At 39.5% G+C, this 17,778-nt stretch overlaps 3 protein-coding genes across 3 annotated transcripts; 2 read left to right on the top strand and 1 right to left on the bottom strand.

Moving 5' to 3' along the window:
- Positions 1 to 119: 119 nt before the first annotated feature.
- On the top strand, positions 120 to 3,654 carry saxo4 (stabilizer of axonemal microtubules 4). The gene is made up of 9 exons (XM_075471175.1): positions 120 to 259; positions 409 to 522; positions 1,488 to 1,650; positions 1,745 to 1,790; positions 1,964 to 2,064; positions 3,064 to 3,129; positions 3,223 to 3,309; positions 3,390 to 3,455; positions 3,556 to 3,654. The coding sequence occupies exons 1-9, from the start codon at positions 153 to 155 to the stop codon at positions 3,652 to 3,654; spliced, it is 849 nt and encodes a 282-aa protein (XP_075327290.1). The 5' UTR covers positions 120 to 152.
- Positions 3,655 to 6,421: 2,767 nt separating this feature from the next.
- On the bottom strand, positions 6,422 to 8,397 carry lrrc10b (leucine rich repeat containing 10B). The gene has a single exon (XM_075471001.1). The coding sequence runs from the start codon at positions 7,837 to 7,839 to the stop codon at positions 6,628 to 6,630; it is 1,212 nt and encodes a 403-aa protein (XP_075327116.1). The 5' UTR covers positions 7,840 to 8,397; the 3' UTR covers positions 6,422 to 6,627.
- A 3,974-nt stretch (positions 8,398 to 12,371) lies between these two features.
- On the top strand, positions 12,372 to 17,579 carry LOC142384696 (acyl-CoA Delta-4 desaturase-like). The gene is made up of 12 exons (XM_075471000.1): positions 12,372 to 12,581; positions 14,053 to 14,163; positions 14,274 to 14,471; positions 14,586 to 14,687; positions 14,771 to 14,896; positions 14,985 to 15,045; positions 15,128 to 15,204; positions 15,430 to 15,527; positions 15,711 to 15,807; positions 16,236 to 16,315; positions 17,205 to 17,330; positions 17,528 to 17,579. Exons 1-12 carry the CDS (start codon positions 12,372 to 12,374, stop codon positions 17,577 to 17,579), a joined length of 1,338 nt encoding a protein of 445 aa, XP_075327115.1.
- The last annotated feature ends 199 nt before the right edge of the window (positions 17,580 to 17,778 follow it).

Here is a 17,778-nt window from a genome sequence, read left to right as displayed (position 1 = left end):
GTTCTAACCTTTTTTTTCTGTCACACATGAAAACAGAGGAGTTACAGCTTGTTTGCTGCTTTTATTTCAGATTACGGTAGTGCTCGCATGCCCATAGGACTTTTTCTATCCATCACTGTTGTCAGGGAAGGTTTCCATTACAGCATTCACAGATGGCTGAGCAGGGGAGGATTGTCATGCCGACTGTTGGAGCAGCTGGCAGGAAGGGACGACTCAGCAGCAGCAACAAACTCAAACTCTCCAATAACTCTTACACAGTGTCCAATGGTAAAAGTGAAGGTAGGGTGAGGAGGAGAACTTCTTTTAGGAGTTTCAGGGCAAAAGAGTTTAAGGCAAAATAACTTCTAGCATATTGTTTTGGAGTCATATTTGATATGTCTGACTGGTTTTGGTCCCAGCCTCAGACAGGATGCGTTTTACCTCCTACGTTGGACGTCCCAGTGTGACAGGCTTCACATCAAACCAAAGACCAGCTATATATTACAAGCCCAGTTTGGACCTCATTGACAACCCTCAGTTTGGGTAAGTGTCAGTCTGGGTAAGGAGTACTCCTTGAGACGCCTAACTGTAGTGGCAACTTTCACTTCCCAGTTTGGAATCCACTGTGAGCTAGCCAAGCATTAAAATGCGTCAAGTATGTGAAGCTAACTAGTCCTCCGCTTTACATTGACCTTTATCCCGATGAGGGGCAGCCCATGTGTTTCTCAAATAGGGCAGCCATTCACAACAGGGTAGTACCACAAACTTCAGAAAGATGTATTTGTATTTTGTGCATAAGCAATATCTTCATCTTTGAGTGTGTAGTAAGTTTTTTTTCCATGTTTAATCTTCATTTTGGGACTTTACTCGGACAGATTTAGGTGCTTCAGTGTAAAAAAATCATTGCTGCAGCAGCCCTTGTCATTTTCTGTCTGAAATACACCTTTGCAACTGTCACAATGATCATCCCAAGAAGCTACTCCAATGAGTCACTGTGCACAATACCAAAACCTCCCCGAAGTGGGATGTGGATATTATTAGTATCAAATAGACGGATTATTTTCATGTCAAAATGTACATTCAAATGAAAAAGAAAGTAGGACATCTTTTTTTTAAATATTTATTTCATGTGTAACATATCAGGAAGTAAAAATGATTTGGTCACCCTCAGCTCTTAAAATAAAGTGAATACAACCTCAGATGAGTTACAACACATGACATATCACACACAGTGTTGTTATGTACTCAGCAGAAAATAAGACAAAATCCTGTGTCCTGTGTTGTTCATCTGACGTTTTTCTTATCTAATCATAAGACCCAGAAAATAATTACTTTTAATATATCCTTAAATGTTCAAAAAAAGTTGAACTTTCGGCTGCAGATCTTCCCAATCACTGAAGTTCTCAAGAAAAGAGTATGGAGTAGGTAGAGGAGGGAATGTTGTGAATAAAGAGTGCTCTTCTGAAATGTTAACCTCATACTCATTTGATTATATTTTTTGTTTCCAGAAGCTTGTTATCTGACAGTTTCTTGTCTCAAACTAAACGGCACTACCAGCCTCACCTCAGCTTTAATTACTTGGGATCTTTGCCAAACCTGACGAACAAACCCACAGACAGCGGCTTCCATCAGCTGAGGAGTCATTTGAAAACACTGGCTGTGGAAGAGAAGGTACTTCAGATTTGACAGCACGTAAAAACAACAACACTTGGAAATGTTGAACAGCATAAATAAACTGTCTGCCTTCATGAATGTGTTTCTCCAGACTGAATACCAACAATTGTTTGTGCCCCATCGCCTCACAGCATCAGGTAAAAACTATGGCTGCAACTTGCAAAGTTAACGTGAATTCAACTGTAATTTTTGTAAATCAAACGATAAGTAAAAAAGGATGATACTGAAAAAATAGAAATAAATCAATGAATAAGATATAGTACAATTTGGCAATATTACATTAATTTACACTGTTATATATGTGCCACAGTTCCTGAAAACCACGTGAGGATGGGTCCAAAAGGAAAGACTGGTTTCACCGAGGGAACAGAGCTGCAGTTAAATACCTTTCAGGAGAAAAACAGCCACACTGTGAGTTTTGTTTACTAAAGCACCAGCTGACCATATTTTTGTATATCCATATATATTTTTTTCTTTTTGTTAAACAAAATTCTTAGATGTGACCAAACATTAGAGCCAAAGATTAAAGAGCCACATTATGCTTATTTGCAGGTTCATCATTTTTGTTTTGCGTCTGTTAGAAGAGGTTTACATGATTCTGTGTCATAAAACACATCCTCAGTATTATAAGCTCCTGTCTATTTAAAGCCAAATGTATTCATCAATATCAGTTTGATGCTGAGCCTACAGAGTAGACTGCATAAGTGATCTACGCCAGCGTGAGCGTTTATAGTTGTGTGTCTTTGTGTCTTTGTCAGTTTTCAGTTTAGACCCCCAAAGTCCCTTTTGGTGTTCTGCAGCTGCTTTGGACAATTGCATCTATTATTGTTATCGGATTTTACTCAGGTTCTATGAGTATGTGGGAAGCTAATAAATGTTTAACAGTCACTTTTATTGTTATAACTGCAACAAAGGAAAGAGGAAAAAGATGGAAGAGGAGAATAAATGTACAAACATTGAACTGAATTTTTGCATAGAACAGGGCTTGTAGACTGTGAAAATAGCTGCAGAATACTGTTCATTGTGGTAGCATTACGAACAAACCTGTCATGGGGGAAACATGGATACTACTGTATGAGGTAAACAAAGTGTATGGTAAGCACCTGTTTTTTGTATCTGCAACAATCTTATGTTGAAGCAAAATTTTTTACAACTTAATGTCATTCTTGTACATAAACCAGACGGACATGGCTTTGTGAGATCTTTTTCACAGCTATCATCCAACTCAGTGTCATGGACAAATGTGAAACAGTGGCATAAATGTAATCTGTAGATCTGTGACCACAGACATAATTTTTGCTGTTTATTTCCGCTGCAGCACAAGAAAAATAACTGGACAGATTAGCACAGTGTCCAAGCAATTCACATTTAAAAAACACGTTTGTTTTTCTAACTTTGGCCGATGTGCAGGTGGTGCCTCGTCAGACACAGCGCTCCGTGATGAAGAGTGACTTTGTTCCTCCGTCCCCTTTGCAGGTTGAGCCACACTGACTGTAAATCCCTTCACAGCAAGAAAAAGAGTGTGGGTGTATTTGGTGTACAACTGAGGTTTCTTATTCTGTCTTTGAGGGTACTGAGGCAATAGTTGGCCTGTGCACCCATTCATGTCGAGAAACAGGATTCACACGTGGTGCCATCGCACCATTGGCTTGCCCAGTTAGTACTTACTCATCTCCATCTATTTTTTAAACTCTGATTAAAGTACAACTCTAACATCATTCTCACTGATTTTCCAGACCTCCCTCCTGCCATTACCTCAGACTAAAAGCAGTGCACCAACTGTGAAGACCATTGGAAAAAAGGTTCCACTTTTACCTTATCATTTTATCTTCATTTAACAGACATCATCTCTGTGGTGGGTTGTCTTCTAGACTCTTTCCCATTTGTTTACTCTGCTTTTAGGAGCTCACGGGGGCTCTTCTTAATGTTCCGAGCAACCAAGCGTTCCCTAATACATCCTTTGATTCTTCACACTTCGCTACACATTATAATACCAAGTAAGTCTGTTTTGTACTTTCAGCAGATGTGGAACAAGCATTCAGATACTTTCTTTAGCAAAATAATTTATTTAAAATTTGGACAAATTTTGTGTCCTCATGTGTTTTGCATGTAAACCTGCAATGTGCAAAGCAGCCAGTAATCAAAGGTGTTGAAGCCTCTGTAATGTATTGTAGTCAAACCACTGCAGTGACTTGAATATTGTGGGTGCCACAGCAGATAATATTAGAGATGACCTGAAAAAACATTTAGTCAAAACAACTTTCTTTTTTTCAGGTTCTGCCATCATGGTGATTTGAAAAAGCTGAGTTCTTCTCACACTGCAGGAATAATCTGTTCTAAAATGAGCAACAGCTACAATCGTCGGGATACGGACAGGTAAGATACACTCGTGTTGCTGCATTCATAAAATCCGATCTGGCACATTACTAGCACTCAGACGTTCTATTTTTATTCCCCAGGTTCATTTTTAGGGGTTAGACCTTCCTTGACGTTACCTGCATGGCTGTCCATCAAATAAATAAAATTCGAAGTTAACTCTCTCTCTGCTCACCTTTTAATAATTTTTAGGTTCAGGAAGGAATAAAACATCTGGGTGAGCTTTGATCAGAATGTGTAGGACTACATGTTGTTACAGCTGTGTTGTTTTAACGAAAAAAATTTTTTATGAGGTCCTTGTGTAAGTTAAAAAAGCTGCTTGTACGGCAGCTGTGTGTGGAGGGACTGCAGGAGATGATGCCATGTCTTTGAACGCCTCACTGTCACTGACCTCCAGAGAATGAGAGGACTGTAAACTAATGTGCAAAGTGAAAGCACTCAGACTGATGCGCATGGACTTCTGCGGAGCGTCAAACTGTTTTGCCACCCACAGCTGTGGAATGAGCATCAGAGTCTGCGCTGAGGAGGACTGAGATTCCAGCAGTTCTCTCCACACTTTTCCACTGCATGTATTTCCCGACAGCTTACTGTGCTCCCACTGTGGACCAGCTCAGGTGGGGGAAGTTCTTGTACTCCAAAACTGCACCACAGGGCTTTTAATTTACACTTACACTCCATGAAGCTTCAGGCAAAATCATTGCACATTATACATTTGTCTGATAGCTTTATTTCTTCTACTAACGAAAACCTTTGACACAGAAACTATGTGAGGAGCTTACGAGACGCTATGTAAAGGTTTGTCATGGTGGGCCGCACATAAACTCAGAGCCAAAACACAATTTGACTTAAAACTATATTGATCAACATGTGCACTCATTTTCATGTCAAAATATTTCATGGCTCCAGTTTTGTTAATCTGCAAAGGTTTCAGCTGTTAATTTAACAAAAAAAAGCATTGTTATGGTCCTTGAGTGAAATTTTTTTTTAAAGCAGTCAACTGATTGTGGATTGAAAAATGAACGTAAGCATTAGTTGCAGTTCGACTGGTAATAGAATACTTAATCTCCATGAAATACAAGAGTAAAATACTTTGACATGAGCATGGTTACATCAGTAGATAATAGTGTCAGTGAAAGTAAGTTAAATAAACATGATGTATAAAGGGAAAAAGTAATAAAGTGGGTCAAAGGGGTGGGAAACTTTTTTTCTTTTGACAAGGGCATGCGCACGGGTGTGTGTGTGTGTGTGTGTGTGTGTCTCCTAAGAACCATGGTTATAAACTTGGGTGGTGAACATGGTAAAAATGCACCTACCTGTAAGTGTAAACTTATGAACTGTGAGCCTGTTAGCCTTCTAGCATTAGCTCAACGCATCACTGAGCTACTGGCATTTCTGTAAACAACATTTTTTACTAAAGAATTGATTAAAATCAAGATGCTGCAACAGATTTTTTCCTCTTTTTTTTGTCATTTTCACGCAACTTGAAATTTTCTGATACTATAATAACCAATCATTCAATTCATAAAGGATATCATTTTCAACTGCTGTGTCACATACATTTCAAAGAATAGGTATCATTATAGTTTTATATGCAAAAAGTATTCTCTCCTGTAAAAACTGAGCGATCGGTGTGTCTGTTATGAAACATTTCCCCAGTGCAGACAGAGGAATTGAAGTAGAGGCATTAATATTTTAGCACTGAGATAAATATTTAACTTTCAATGAGATGTGAGAAAATGATACGTGGGGAGAAAGAGGATTAAATTACAAACCAGCCCCACGTGAATAATGAGTGGACAATGAGGGCAGGGGCCGACTTCTTGTTGACGTAAAGAGAAAAGTTGAAGTCGCAGACAAAGAGATGATTGACCTGCTGCAGCTTTGACATTTGAATTCAAGTGAAAATATACCGGCTTGATTTTTTTTGGTCTTTCCATTTCCCGTTAAAGCCTCACCCTCCCCTCTGACTTACCTTTTATGGCGAGGTAATCCTGCTATTCACCCCTCCAATAATCCTGCATGTCTCACCCTGTTTCTTGGCACTAACACTGGCAGGATTGCTAACAAACCACTGGCGAGGGTTCCGTGGGATTGTGTTTAGAATGTCATAAATATTTTGTAAATCTAAGTGCAAGACAGCCATTCACGTGTGCATATTCTTGCTTTGTAAAAATTGAAAGGTAAGGTGCACTGACAAGCAGACACTGACAATAACATGTGGAAATACTACAATGTGCTCAGCTGTTCCTATTACTGAAAGCTTTCTCACAAATGACTGACACTGACTTCATTCAGCTGAAGATTTATCGATGGAAAATTCACAATACAATCCTGCTTTAAATAGTCACACGCACTGTACCAAAAAAAAAACAGACACACACACACATGATCATATACAGCTGGGTGAGATGTCAAAGGTGCTGTTATAGGAACATAATGCCCATTTTATTTTCACAGTTAATAAATTATAAATTAGCAGCACAGCAAGGAAAGTGGCTCACTCCCTCTGAGTCAACTTCTTTTTGAAAATCTATTTGCTGGATTTTCCTTCAGCCATGTCCAACTTCCAGCAGATCAACTGGAAGATTGGGCAGCTATTCATGCCCCTTCATCTCTTCTCCCCGTGTCCTCTACCTCCTCCCCTTCTTCATACTCATAGTCCATCTGAGCCCTCTCATACTCCAGCTCTTCTCCCTCATACTCAAACCCCTCTGTCTCATACTCAACCACTTCCTCATCATATTCAAGTTCTGCTCCATCATACTCTATGACTGGGAGCTGCCCACACCCTCCCTCTTCCTCCTTAACCAAGAACACTTCCTCTTTAACATCTGGGTCCCCTATGGTCACCACAGTTCCATTGGTTGCTTGTTTTGAGCTGGAGTTGCTGTTCTTTAGGATGCCATGAATCACTGGCTCCTCTGCCAGTGATTCTGCCAGAGCCAACTCCTCTGCCTCCTTAGCAGCCTTTAGTAGTCTCTCCTTGCGAGCGTCACGTGCCTCTAAGAACTCTGCAGCCCCTTCCCCAACCACAAGAACCTCCTCACCCACTCTAGGAGGTTCTTCAACTGGGTTGTGGTCATAGGAGAAAAGGCGCAAGGCTGGCAGACGCTTTAGACTTGGGAACTCAGATATTTTATTTTTGTCCATGTCTAAGATCTCCAAGTTTTCCATGCGCAGAAGGACTCTGGGGAAGGTCTCAAAGCGGTTTCCATACAACCATAATCCTCTCAGAGCCTCCATGCGACACAGGTCAGGCGGCAACGTTTTAAGTCGGTTGTCCCCGATCTGGAGGGACTTCAGATGGGGTAAATCATAGAGCTCCTTTGGAAAACTGTGGAAGAAGTTGCTCTCCATCCACAGGCATTTCAGATTTTGCAGGTTCCTCAGCTCCGGTGGGAGGCTCATCAGCCGGTTGCTGCCTAGGTAGAGACGAGTGAGGTTGGTGAGCTGGCACACGGCCGGCGGAACATCTTCCATCTTGTTGAAGTCGAGGGCGAGTATACGCAGACCCCGCAGCTGGGAGATGCTGTCTGGCAAAGTGCGCAGGCGGTTCCCACAAACATACAACTTCTCCAGATGCATCAGTCCCCAAACACGCCTTGGTAACTTCTTGAATTTACGGTAGCTCAAATCCAGCACAGGATCTCCACTCTCCAGCAACTCCTCCACCCCCAATGGAAGTTCCTGCTCTTCTTCCTCCTCCTCCTCCTCCACCTCTTTCTCCTTTTCTGTAACTTCTTCATCCTCACCTTCTTTTGCCCCGTCTTCCTCTTCTTCCCCATCGCCCTTCCTGGAGGAGTTTCCCATGCTGTGTCAAGAAGTCCCTGACTCCAGTCTATGTCAGGACACTGTCATTTGATGAGGCAGTGTCTGTGACAAGTTAGCCCTCAGCCTGGGAGCTACTGTTGTGTTATGGTTGATCCCACCGGCTGCAAATGGCATCATGTTCCATGTCAGTTAACACTTCTGCTATACCACAGAAGTTTATCAAGTGTCATTTTGTCACTTCGTTTACTGTTTTATCAGAAAAAAATCCAGAGGAAATAATCTAGCAAGCTGTGGAGTAATAGTAATAATAGTAGTAGTAATAGTAATAATAATTATAATAGTGCTGCTGGTGGTTGAATTGAATGAAGAAGAGCTGAATTTTGAGCTGTTATTTTATTCTTACCCTCTCTGGCTTCCTCAAGACTTTTTCAAGACCGATAACTGACAACTTTTAGGTCACCTGCTCACGTGATCCACTCTGTCAGGATTGGAAAGGGGAAAAAAAAGTGCCCCTTTTGGACACTAAAATGTCATTTTGTTACCACTCTTCCTCGCTCGTTGCTGTCGGTGGATAAATCCAGAGTGTGACCTGGCCGGCTGCAAAAAGGAAAGTTATTAGAAGTCCGTCCTCTAGTGTAGCTTGTAGCTCCCCATTAGAGGTCGAGGTCTCCCGGAATTATAATCCGCCCAAGAAAGAAATATAATTTTGCAAAGTTGCAGAGCTGACTGACCGACTCTGCCCCTGATGTTGCCCTGCTTCTCTTCATCACTGTGAAGGTTTAGATTCAACCGGTACCTCCCTCCGGAACAGGGTGCATCCACATCACGTGGCTGGCATGTGTGTGCGTGTGTGTGTGTGTCAGAAGTAGACAACAGGAGAAGAAGGACCGCTAAAAAATTTATCTTCACACTTACTCGCGTTTTTTTCTGAGTGCTTGAGTGAATTTCAAAAAAGTTTCAATCAATTTTCAGTAAAAATGGCCAATAAAACATCTGTCCTTCATTTTGAAATTAAACTATTTGTTTTGTTGTTTTATCCACACAATTAACACACGCACTGTACACGTTATCATATCACATACGGTGTTTGTTTGATTGCACGTATCAAAAATAATTCCTTTTCAGCCCTAATATTTTGCATATACAACAAATATACAACTAATATTTTCCCCTTGTTTGTCTTGTGTATTATGTTTCGGATTATTTAGCGGTAAGAGCAGTTTCGAGAACTTTCCATCATTTATTTTAAAGAAGACGAACTGATCTCTGAATTCCACAAAGAGAGAAAGGGGAAATGTAAATTTTCCCAATTTTTCAGCCAGATTATTATTAGTGGCTGGGGGAAAAAATGGGAAAGGAGTGCACTAAAACGTTTGGGAACTCCAACTAAATTTGCCTCTCAGATGACTTTTATCTGGGTTTCTGTTAGTGTTGTAGGGAAATGTACCTTTTAATGCTCTAAAATACTCGTCTTTAAAATCAGTGTAGAGAACATTTCACTGGTAAAGGAAATAATAATTTCATACATACCAACCAAATTCTAGAGGCATGTAACACACAAATATAAAGAAATAACTGAAGTTGAGAAGTGGCTAGCTTCTACATCATAATGATACAAACAAAAGATGTGATGACTTATGCAGAAATAGACTATTTAAACTTCTAATTGTTACCTTGGCACCATTTTCATGCAGTCTCTTGAATCTCCTATCTTTAGTGCTGGTTTTCATCAAACGCAAGAGACTAGTTTAAACAGGTTTTTAAACACAAATTCAAAAAAGCTGTGGGAGCAAGCTTCAAGGTTTCTTACTGTTCTGACACAAAAACAAACCAAAGTAACCCATAAAATACTCCAAAATCCTCAACTGTTCTTTTATAGATTAGAGCAGTAATTAAAAAAATAAGTTTAAATATTACTAATGCATTAAGTTAATGGTTTTTTTTTTAGTATAAATGTATTATTTCATAGTTCTGTCTCTACTGATGGTTATCGTTGAGTCTTAGTGGCTGATGGTGCTCAGCCTGAAACTACTTTAGATTCTGTGAATCTCATATCCAGCATTTAATCTAATTGATGAGCTCCTTCCATATTTTGAATATAAAATCTTGAAACTTCAAGGCATCTGAACCACTAAAAAAAACAGTTTGAACATTCAACTCATTTTAAACAAGTCACTTAATTAATTAAATATACTCGATTAAATAGCAAATAGCTGTTCCGATTGACTGTGTATTTTTGGCTGTAATTTTAGATGAAAATTCTGGGAAAGCGGCCGAGGTCAGAAGTGAAGCGCTTCTGTCAGCCTGATGTGCAGTGGCAAATAAAGCGGGCGAACAGGGAGACGAGCTGCTTGAGGATAATCATGTGGGATATGCTGAGGGCCAAAACAGCTGATTTGCACATTTCTGCATCACATTCAAATGACCCTGAAATGACACAAAGGACTCTAAGCAGGAGACAGACACATAGAGTTTGGGTGCTTAATTGATGTGACTGCTGAAGCCAATGTGTTGACTCTAGATGAAGCACTGCGTAACCCTAGCAATATGTGAAAGATATGGAGATGGAAGAGTAAAAACACACAAGTATTTTTGCACTTGTGCTCATTTTCCTCTTGATGTAAATAACTAAAAATGAAAATCTGTATTATGTTGCTTTTTTTCATATAGTTGTTGGGTGATGACAAAAGCAACAACAAAGCTGTTATTCAAAGCCTTTCTGCTGTGCACCTTTGGGGTGACATGAGGACACGGAAGGTTTTTGATCAAAGTAACTCATCTGCACACTCTGCTGGTGGGTAAGAGGACTGCAACAACAAATGTCAGGAGGTACAAATGCACAGCGTTTACAGTATATGGTTCATATTCGCATAAAAACACATGATAATGAGTTTTCAATTCATTGGGTACCACCTTTTTTGCTATATAGTAAAGAATTAAATGATTTTCTGATCATAGCCTTCTTTACGCTGTCAATACTGTCAAGACAGCCATAGTATGTGACAACAAGCACACCAACTGTGAGGGGTCAAAATTTAAATGTCAGATCTGTGATTGATAAAAGTTTTTCTAGATATGTTTGAAACAAATACTGATGTTTGTAAACATATGGTCGATGTTCTTGGGAGTAAAATTGTAGAATGAGCCAAACTGTGACCTTTGACATGAGTTTTCTTGTATAACTTGAATGTGACCTGTAATAAACACATCACCCCCTGCCATCATAGCAGATATCTCGAAATGTCATTCTGACCTGTCAAGATTTAACTGTAGCAACTGTCTTGGAAATTAAACGCACCCTTCAGAAGAGATGGATTAAGTGAGACTGGGAACCCAACACTTATCTTTTTGTGTGTTCATTTAGGCCAGACCTGAGAAACGAGCGTCTGCTATTCTATCAAGTATTGAAAATGAGGAAAAAAGCTGGCTGAATTACAAGAGCAACAGAATTACTGTTGTGAGACGTGGCCTTGGTTTTAGCATTTACATAAGAAAGACAAGACCAGCTGGAGGCTCTCCTGATACAGTAACTATCGAGGGTTAGGGGTTGAAGTGAGCCAACAGTCATCTTGACCTAACAAAACATTAACAGTCCCAACATGCTCATTTGAAAATGTTACACCTGATTCCAAACATGCAGACTCAAGTAGATCCATCAGCTCACACATCTAAGTGATCCTCATGTGGCCACATGCACAGACACCTAATGTGCTCATGAAAGTCAGTGTGGTTTTAGCCTGCACTCTGAATAGGAAATCCAGGGTTTATAATCGTTATTTTTATGTATCTGATATCATGTAGCCTTCAAAGACACACACAAACAGTTCTTTAAGGAAAGATGTAGCAGCACTCACTCCTCACTCATCAACAATGTTTGTTCACATGTTGTCTTTAACTGCATTGATGTCAGTAGACGCCTAAAACTGAACACCAGAAAGTCAAATGATTTTTTTATTATTATCATTATTTCTGGGGAGAATTATCTCATCACTTAATTAACTAGTCCTTCTAAACTCAACAGCTAAATAATCTGTTTGGGTCTAAGTGATTCACTATGAGTGAGGGTATCTGGAACTGACAGGACCTGATTATTGTGCTCACTGAAACATATTTGCATTCTTTCCACCAACATCAGCCACCAACGTCTCCCGGATTCAGCCTATATCAAAACCTATGACCTCCAGCTGGTTGTTTTCAATTTTGACGCTCAGACAACCCCAAAACATTCAGATAACATTCAGCACTATGACCTGTCACCCAATATATAAGCTGCTGTGCTCCAACTGGCCAGAAATTCAGTGGATGAACACTAATAACCAATCAAGGAATGCAGTCAAAGGATGATTTTACGATGCTTGCATATGGTCTGGACTGAGCAGGAGAGGAGTTAAAATTTTGCTGCCTTGAGTTCAAGCATTTGCGGCCAGATCGCTAAGCGGCATTTGTAAGTGATCTTGTAGTTGCATTTCACAGTCTTTCCCTTTTTTTAAGATTTCTTTTCAACTAGAATCCAGCAGTGAAAGTTTGTGGCAGACTGTTCTTTCAGTGCGCCAGAGGCAGCAGCAGTGAGGATGGGAAGCGGAGGCCAGCAGACGGAGTCCGGAGAGCCGGACAGCGGGAGGGATGCAGGTGTTTACGGCTGGGAGGAGGTGCAGAAGCACTGCAGCAGGAGTGATCGATGGCTGGTCATAAATCGAAAGGTTTACAATGTTACTCAGTGGTGCAAAAGGCATCCGGGAGGGTCTCTCGTCATCAGCCACTATGCTGGGGAGGATGCCACGGTAAAAAAGCTTCCTCTTTTTTGGAATATATAAACTTTAGACAATTCTGCTTTTTGTTATTATGGTCTTAATCAATGGCTGCAATATATGGACCAAGTTTTCTTAATCACTTTAAGACATAAGTCCTTTAATCACTGAAATTGATGTTTGAAGGCTTACTTCTTTCCTGACTTAATATGGTCTAAAGTTTAGCACAGATGTTTGACCATTCTTCTTTTGCTCCAAAGGCAGTCTCCTCCGTTCTGTCTTTTTTTAATTGTAAGAACTTCTGGAAAGTCTAGTTGTTTATTTTGTTCAAGGCGCTTAATGAGTGCTTGAAAGGAATTGTAATCCCTTGGTGACATGGTTATTTGTGTTTTGTCTGTATAACTAATATAACATATCTTGTTGCTTTGCATAATCAACTTTGCATTTGCATAAGGACACATTCTTGAAAAGATTTGTTGGCTAAATGTCTTGACATTAATTTGAGGGTCTAACACTGGATTAAAAAAAGAAAATCATTATTTTCATCTTAGACTATGGCAGACAGTAGGACAGTGTGTTTCCAGTAGCTGTAATAGAAGCCGTGTTCATTTTCAAAATGCTGTCTGACACTGGAGGCTTTAGTGAATAGAAATTCACAGGCTAATGGAAAAGGAGGATTTGTTAACCAGTCAGCGAAAAGAGCACATTCATTATCTTGGTCATGATGTCAGAAAGTAAGGACTGCCTGGCTAATCCCAGTTGTAAATTATAAAAGTGAAGTCTTCCATTATTGATTTCATTGCGAACCTGAAGATTAGGTTTTCCCCACAGACGTTAAGCTTTACAACACTCTCTTCTGTCTAGTCTGACAATAGCTGTCTTTCACCATGAAGATCTTTTCTCACCAGAAATGACCTTCCCTTGAATAAATATTTCAGTTTGCACTTGTCTTTGCATGAATGTCTGCGTGTTCACAGATAGCATCCTGCAAGAATACACAGAAATCATCAGATATCACAACCTCAGAGAACTTTATGCCCTTGGAGACAATCAAATTTAGAGAGTGGCCTTTGTTGTGTGTTGGCTGAGTCATATGGTGAATCAATTCGTAGTTACCAAGAACTCATAGTTCTTTGGTTGCTCTGTCCAAGGGATTGTCTACATGGATGTTAAAACAACCAATAACAACTACAAATTCATAATCAAGGCAGATTACTGCTGGAAGTTCAGCAAATTAATTTGAAAGACTGCACATTATTTTGGTGGCCTAAGTGGACGAATTCAAATAAAGAACCACATATTCAGAGAATGTGAAGTTTCAATGAATCTTGCAGTGGAGGGTTGAAGTTTGCTCAAGTTTGCTCAATAAGAGCAGCTCCACATGGCCAAGCAAAGTTTCTCTTGAAAATATAAAATCAAGATTATATCTAAGAACAGGATCTTTTTTTTGTTTGTTTGCAGGTTAACTATACACGTGTATAAATATAACTTTTTTGTTTATCAGGAGGCATTCAACGCTTTTCATCCCGATCAAAGGTTTGTGCAAAAGTTTCTGAGGCCTCTGTTGATTGGAGAGTTGGCAGCGACAGAGCCAAGCCAGGACCACAACAAAAATGTAAGACTCTGAATTCACGTCCCTTTTTTTTTTTTTTTTTTTGATTTCACAAATATCACATCATTGCATCACCTTTTGCAGCTTCACAAGACTATGCTATCTCTTCTCAGGCAGCAATCATTCAGGATTTTGATGCTTTACGAGTGCAGGCAGAGAAGGAGGGTCATTTTCAAGCTAAGCCGTTGTTCTTCTGCCTCCATCTGGGTCACATCCTGCTGCTGGAGGCCCTCGCATGGCTGATTGTCTGGCTCTGGGGGACCAGCTGGACATTGACACTTCTGTGTTCAATGTTACTGGCAACTGCTCAGGTAATTTACATATAATTATGTGATAATCTAATTCTTGTTGAGGTACATTTAGTGGAAAATATGCTATGTATTAGTATATGTTTGTAAATGCTCATTTATCATTTTTCTCTTTAGGCGCAGGCTGGATGGTTGCAGCATGACTTTGGCCATCTCTCTGTCTTCAAGAAGTCTCGGTGGAATCACATGATGCACAAGTTTGTTTTTGGACATTTAAAGGTGAGTTTACTGGATTTTAAATGTCTTTTTTTTTTTTTTTTATTAAGTAGACACTGAAAGTAAATATAATGTGTTTTTTTTAGGGAGCTTCAGCCAACTGGTGGAATCATCTACATTTCAGGCATCATGCCAAGCCCAACATCCTCAGTAAGGACCCTGATGTTAACTTGTCAGGCATCTTTGTTCTTGGAACCACTCAACCAGTGGAGGTAAGTGACAAGTGAGACATTTTTTATCCTTAAACATTTGTGTAGCTAAGCTGCTCACCTAACTCTTCCTGTACTCCTCTTGTTACAGTATGGAATAAAAAAGATCAAATTCTTGCCCTATAATCACCAGCACCAATACTTCTTTCTCGGTATGTTTGTTTAAAGGGATCGACGAGGCATAAAGTATATGACAGCTTTCCAGGAAATGACAGCATTTTCTTTATATTTTAGTGGGACCACCACTGCTTATTCCGATTGTCTTCAACATTCAGACACTGAGAAGCATGATTTCCCGTCGCGACTGGGTGGTAAGATGCCTGTCTGTGTGGTACCGTCCAGTTTACATAAAGACTTTTCTGTTAGAAATTAATTTAGCATAGCATGGGATAGCATTATATAATTTTTCCTTTGGGATAAGTAAAGTGTTTTTTCACTTAATTTCATTTGATAGAATGTATCATCATAAAAACATAGAAGAGTGAGTCATGACTTGATGAAAAGTTTCCTTATGGTATTAACCTCTCTTTTTGAAGGATTTGGCGTTGGTCGTGTCATATCACCTTCGCAACATTTTCTGTTATGTACCCCTGTATGGCTTGTTTGGCTCGCTGGCGTTAAATCTTTTTGCCAGGTAAATGTTCTAAAAAAAAAAAGAAAATGGTCATGAATACATGTTTGAGATGAAAAAGCATCAGATTGAAAGTATCAATCAGAGAATATCAAAAAGATATTTCATGCTTGTATGTGTACATTTTTATACTTCACACACTTTTACTCCATATTCAGTCATAGTTTGTTCTTGTTTATTTGACAGGTTTTTGGAGAGTCACTGGTTTGTGTGGGTGAGTCAGATGAACCATCTGCCGATGCAGATTGATCATGAGAGGCACAAAGACTGGCTGACCATGCAGGTGCCTGTTGTACCACAAAATATCCTCATTACAAATATCCTGTTATATCGTCATTTGCAAGTCGCTTTGGATAAAAGCGTCTGCTAAATGCATAAACATACATAACCAGAAAAAATATTTTTAGAGGTTATTAGAACTTAATGAGACCATATTATGCTTTTGTGAGTTTTCCCTATATTCAGTGAGCTTCGTAGCATTTTGTGTGTAAAATAAAAAAAATGAAAAAAACTGTGGTACCATCAAAGTATCTAATTGTGAACTGCTTAAGACACATTGACACACTCTTCTTTTGCTGAATTATAAAACAAAAGGCAAAATATGCTGCATCGATTTGGAAAATGAGGGGGAAATTGTATTTTAATTATACACCAAACTGATGAACGTTTGAACTAAGCTACTATTTACTTTTGTCTCTACTTCTGTTTCAGTTGCAAGCCACGTGTAACGTTGAGCAATCCTCCTTCAACGACTGGTTCAGTGGACACCTCAACTTTCAAATTGAACACCAGTAAGACGAACGATTGTTTCTTAAAAGTATCAAACACAAGAACTCACCTATCCAGTATTTTCAGTAAAAATAAAAAACAAAAAGTCTTTCAAACTCAGAATACAACTGTATGTTTGTGTTGAACACTACTATTCACTGTAAGAAAAATCCGCTTTTAAGGGCTTTTTGAGGGAAATCAAACAAACAAACAAAAAACACATAGAACACAACAAGACACGATCTATATGACGAAACGTGCAAGCCATCTTATGTGTGCAGAGCTGAGATAATCTGTGATCTGCTGTTTTCACAAGCCTGTCCTGTTGTTTTCGTTCAGACACTGAACAAGTTCCTAACCACACCATGAAGCAGCAGGTCAGAACGCTCTCAATGTCGGCCCTTCAGAAGGTGGTCAGTGCTGAGATGGGAGGCGTGACCTACTTGTGTAGCCATTGTTGCACCTTCTTCACAATAGCTGTGACGTTGGTGGATGAGGTCAGGTCTTCATGCAGCAGGTGGAGGTGCTCAGCACAGGCCCTTCTCAAATCTATGACCACGTAAATATGAGACTCGTAAATATTAGCCTCATCAACAAACTTGATGATGTGCCACTGAAACTGGTTATACAGTCATGGGTCGACAAAATGAAGAGCAGAGAGCTCAAACCACACACTCCCTGAGCTGAGCTTTGGCTCGCTGAGATTAGATTCAGTAGATTCAATTTAATTTCTAATAGAAGTCGATCACTGATATCCAATATGGATAATACAAATGAGGATAATGCCTTCTTCAGTGTGCAGAATCAGTTACTAAAGAACAAAAACATGGAGCATCTAATTTTCAAAGTGCTACTTTTAACACAAACCCGTTAATGACATTTAAGCCTCTTAACCAAGTTCTCTTTCCTAAGTTTGTTTCCCACGATGCCGCGTCACAACTACCACCTGGTGGCCCCGCAGGTCCGTGCATTATGTGATAAACACGGGATTCCTTACCAGATGAAAACATTGTGGCAAGCAATGACTGACGTTTTCAGGTAATAACTCACTGGTAAAATTAGCAAAGAAAATAGATCAAATGAATAAATAAACTGATTCAAAGAACAGAGAGAAAATTTGTAGAATAGTCGATACAAACAGATGTCTCCTGTTAGAGAGGGATTGTCAGCTTGCCTGATAAACAGGTTGTTTATTAACTGATATTTTATCCACTTTTTTCTCGCTTCTTTTTCAGGTCACTGAAAACCTCAGGGGATCTCTGGCTTGACGCATATCTCCATAAATGACAAGCTGCGTGTAAAAGAAGAGATGTCCTTCTCTTTCCTCCTTTTAATTCTAAAAATGGTTGTATCTTTTGATTTAGATAATCAAATTGATCATGTTGGAATGATCTTGATTCTTTTTGTAAGTTTTAAAGTAAACAGATTGACTCAGTCTTCAGCGCTCAATGGATTGTTGAGTATGTTGATGAGTGTTTACAGGAAA

This window comes from Odontesthes bonariensis, chromosome 7, assembly GCF_027942865.1.
Source record: "Odontesthes bonariensis isolate fOdoBon6 chromosome 7, fOdoBon6.hap1, whole genome shotgun sequence".
In the NCBI taxonomy this organism is placed as follows: Eukaryota; Metazoa; Chordata; class Actinopteri; order Atheriniformes; family Atherinopsidae; genus Odontesthes; species Odontesthes bonariensis.
This window is presented reverse-complemented; position numbering and strand designations above follow the sequence as displayed.

Coding starts and splice junctions, on each gene's coding strand:
- saxo4 (XM_075471175.1), top strand. CDS start 153: ATGGCTGAGCAGGGGAGGATTGTCATGCCGACTGTTGGAGCAGCTGGC. Junction 1,791..1,963: donor CCATCGCCTCACAGCATCAG/GTAAAAACTATG, acceptor TATGTGCCACAG/TTCCTGAAAACCACGTGAGG. Junction 2,065..3,063: donor AGGAGAAAAACAGCCACACT/GTGAGTTTTGTT, acceptor GCCGATGTGCAG/GTGGTGCCTCGTCAGACACA.
- LOC142384696 (XM_075471000.1), top strand. CDS start 12,372: ATGGGAAGCGGAGGCCAGCAGACGGAGTCCGGAGAGCCGGACAGCGGG. Junction 14,472..14,585: donor TGTTACTGGCAACTGCTCAG/GTAATTTACATA, acceptor TTTTCTCTTTAG/GCGCAGGCTGGATGGTTGCA. Junction 16,316..17,204: donor AACTTTCAAATTGAACACCA/GTAAGACGAACG, acceptor CTCTTTCCTAAG/TTTGTTTCCCACGATGCCGC.
- lrrc10b (XM_075471001.1), bottom strand. CDS start 7,839: ATGGGAAACTCCTCCAGGAAGGGCGATGGGGAAGAAGAGGAAGACGGG.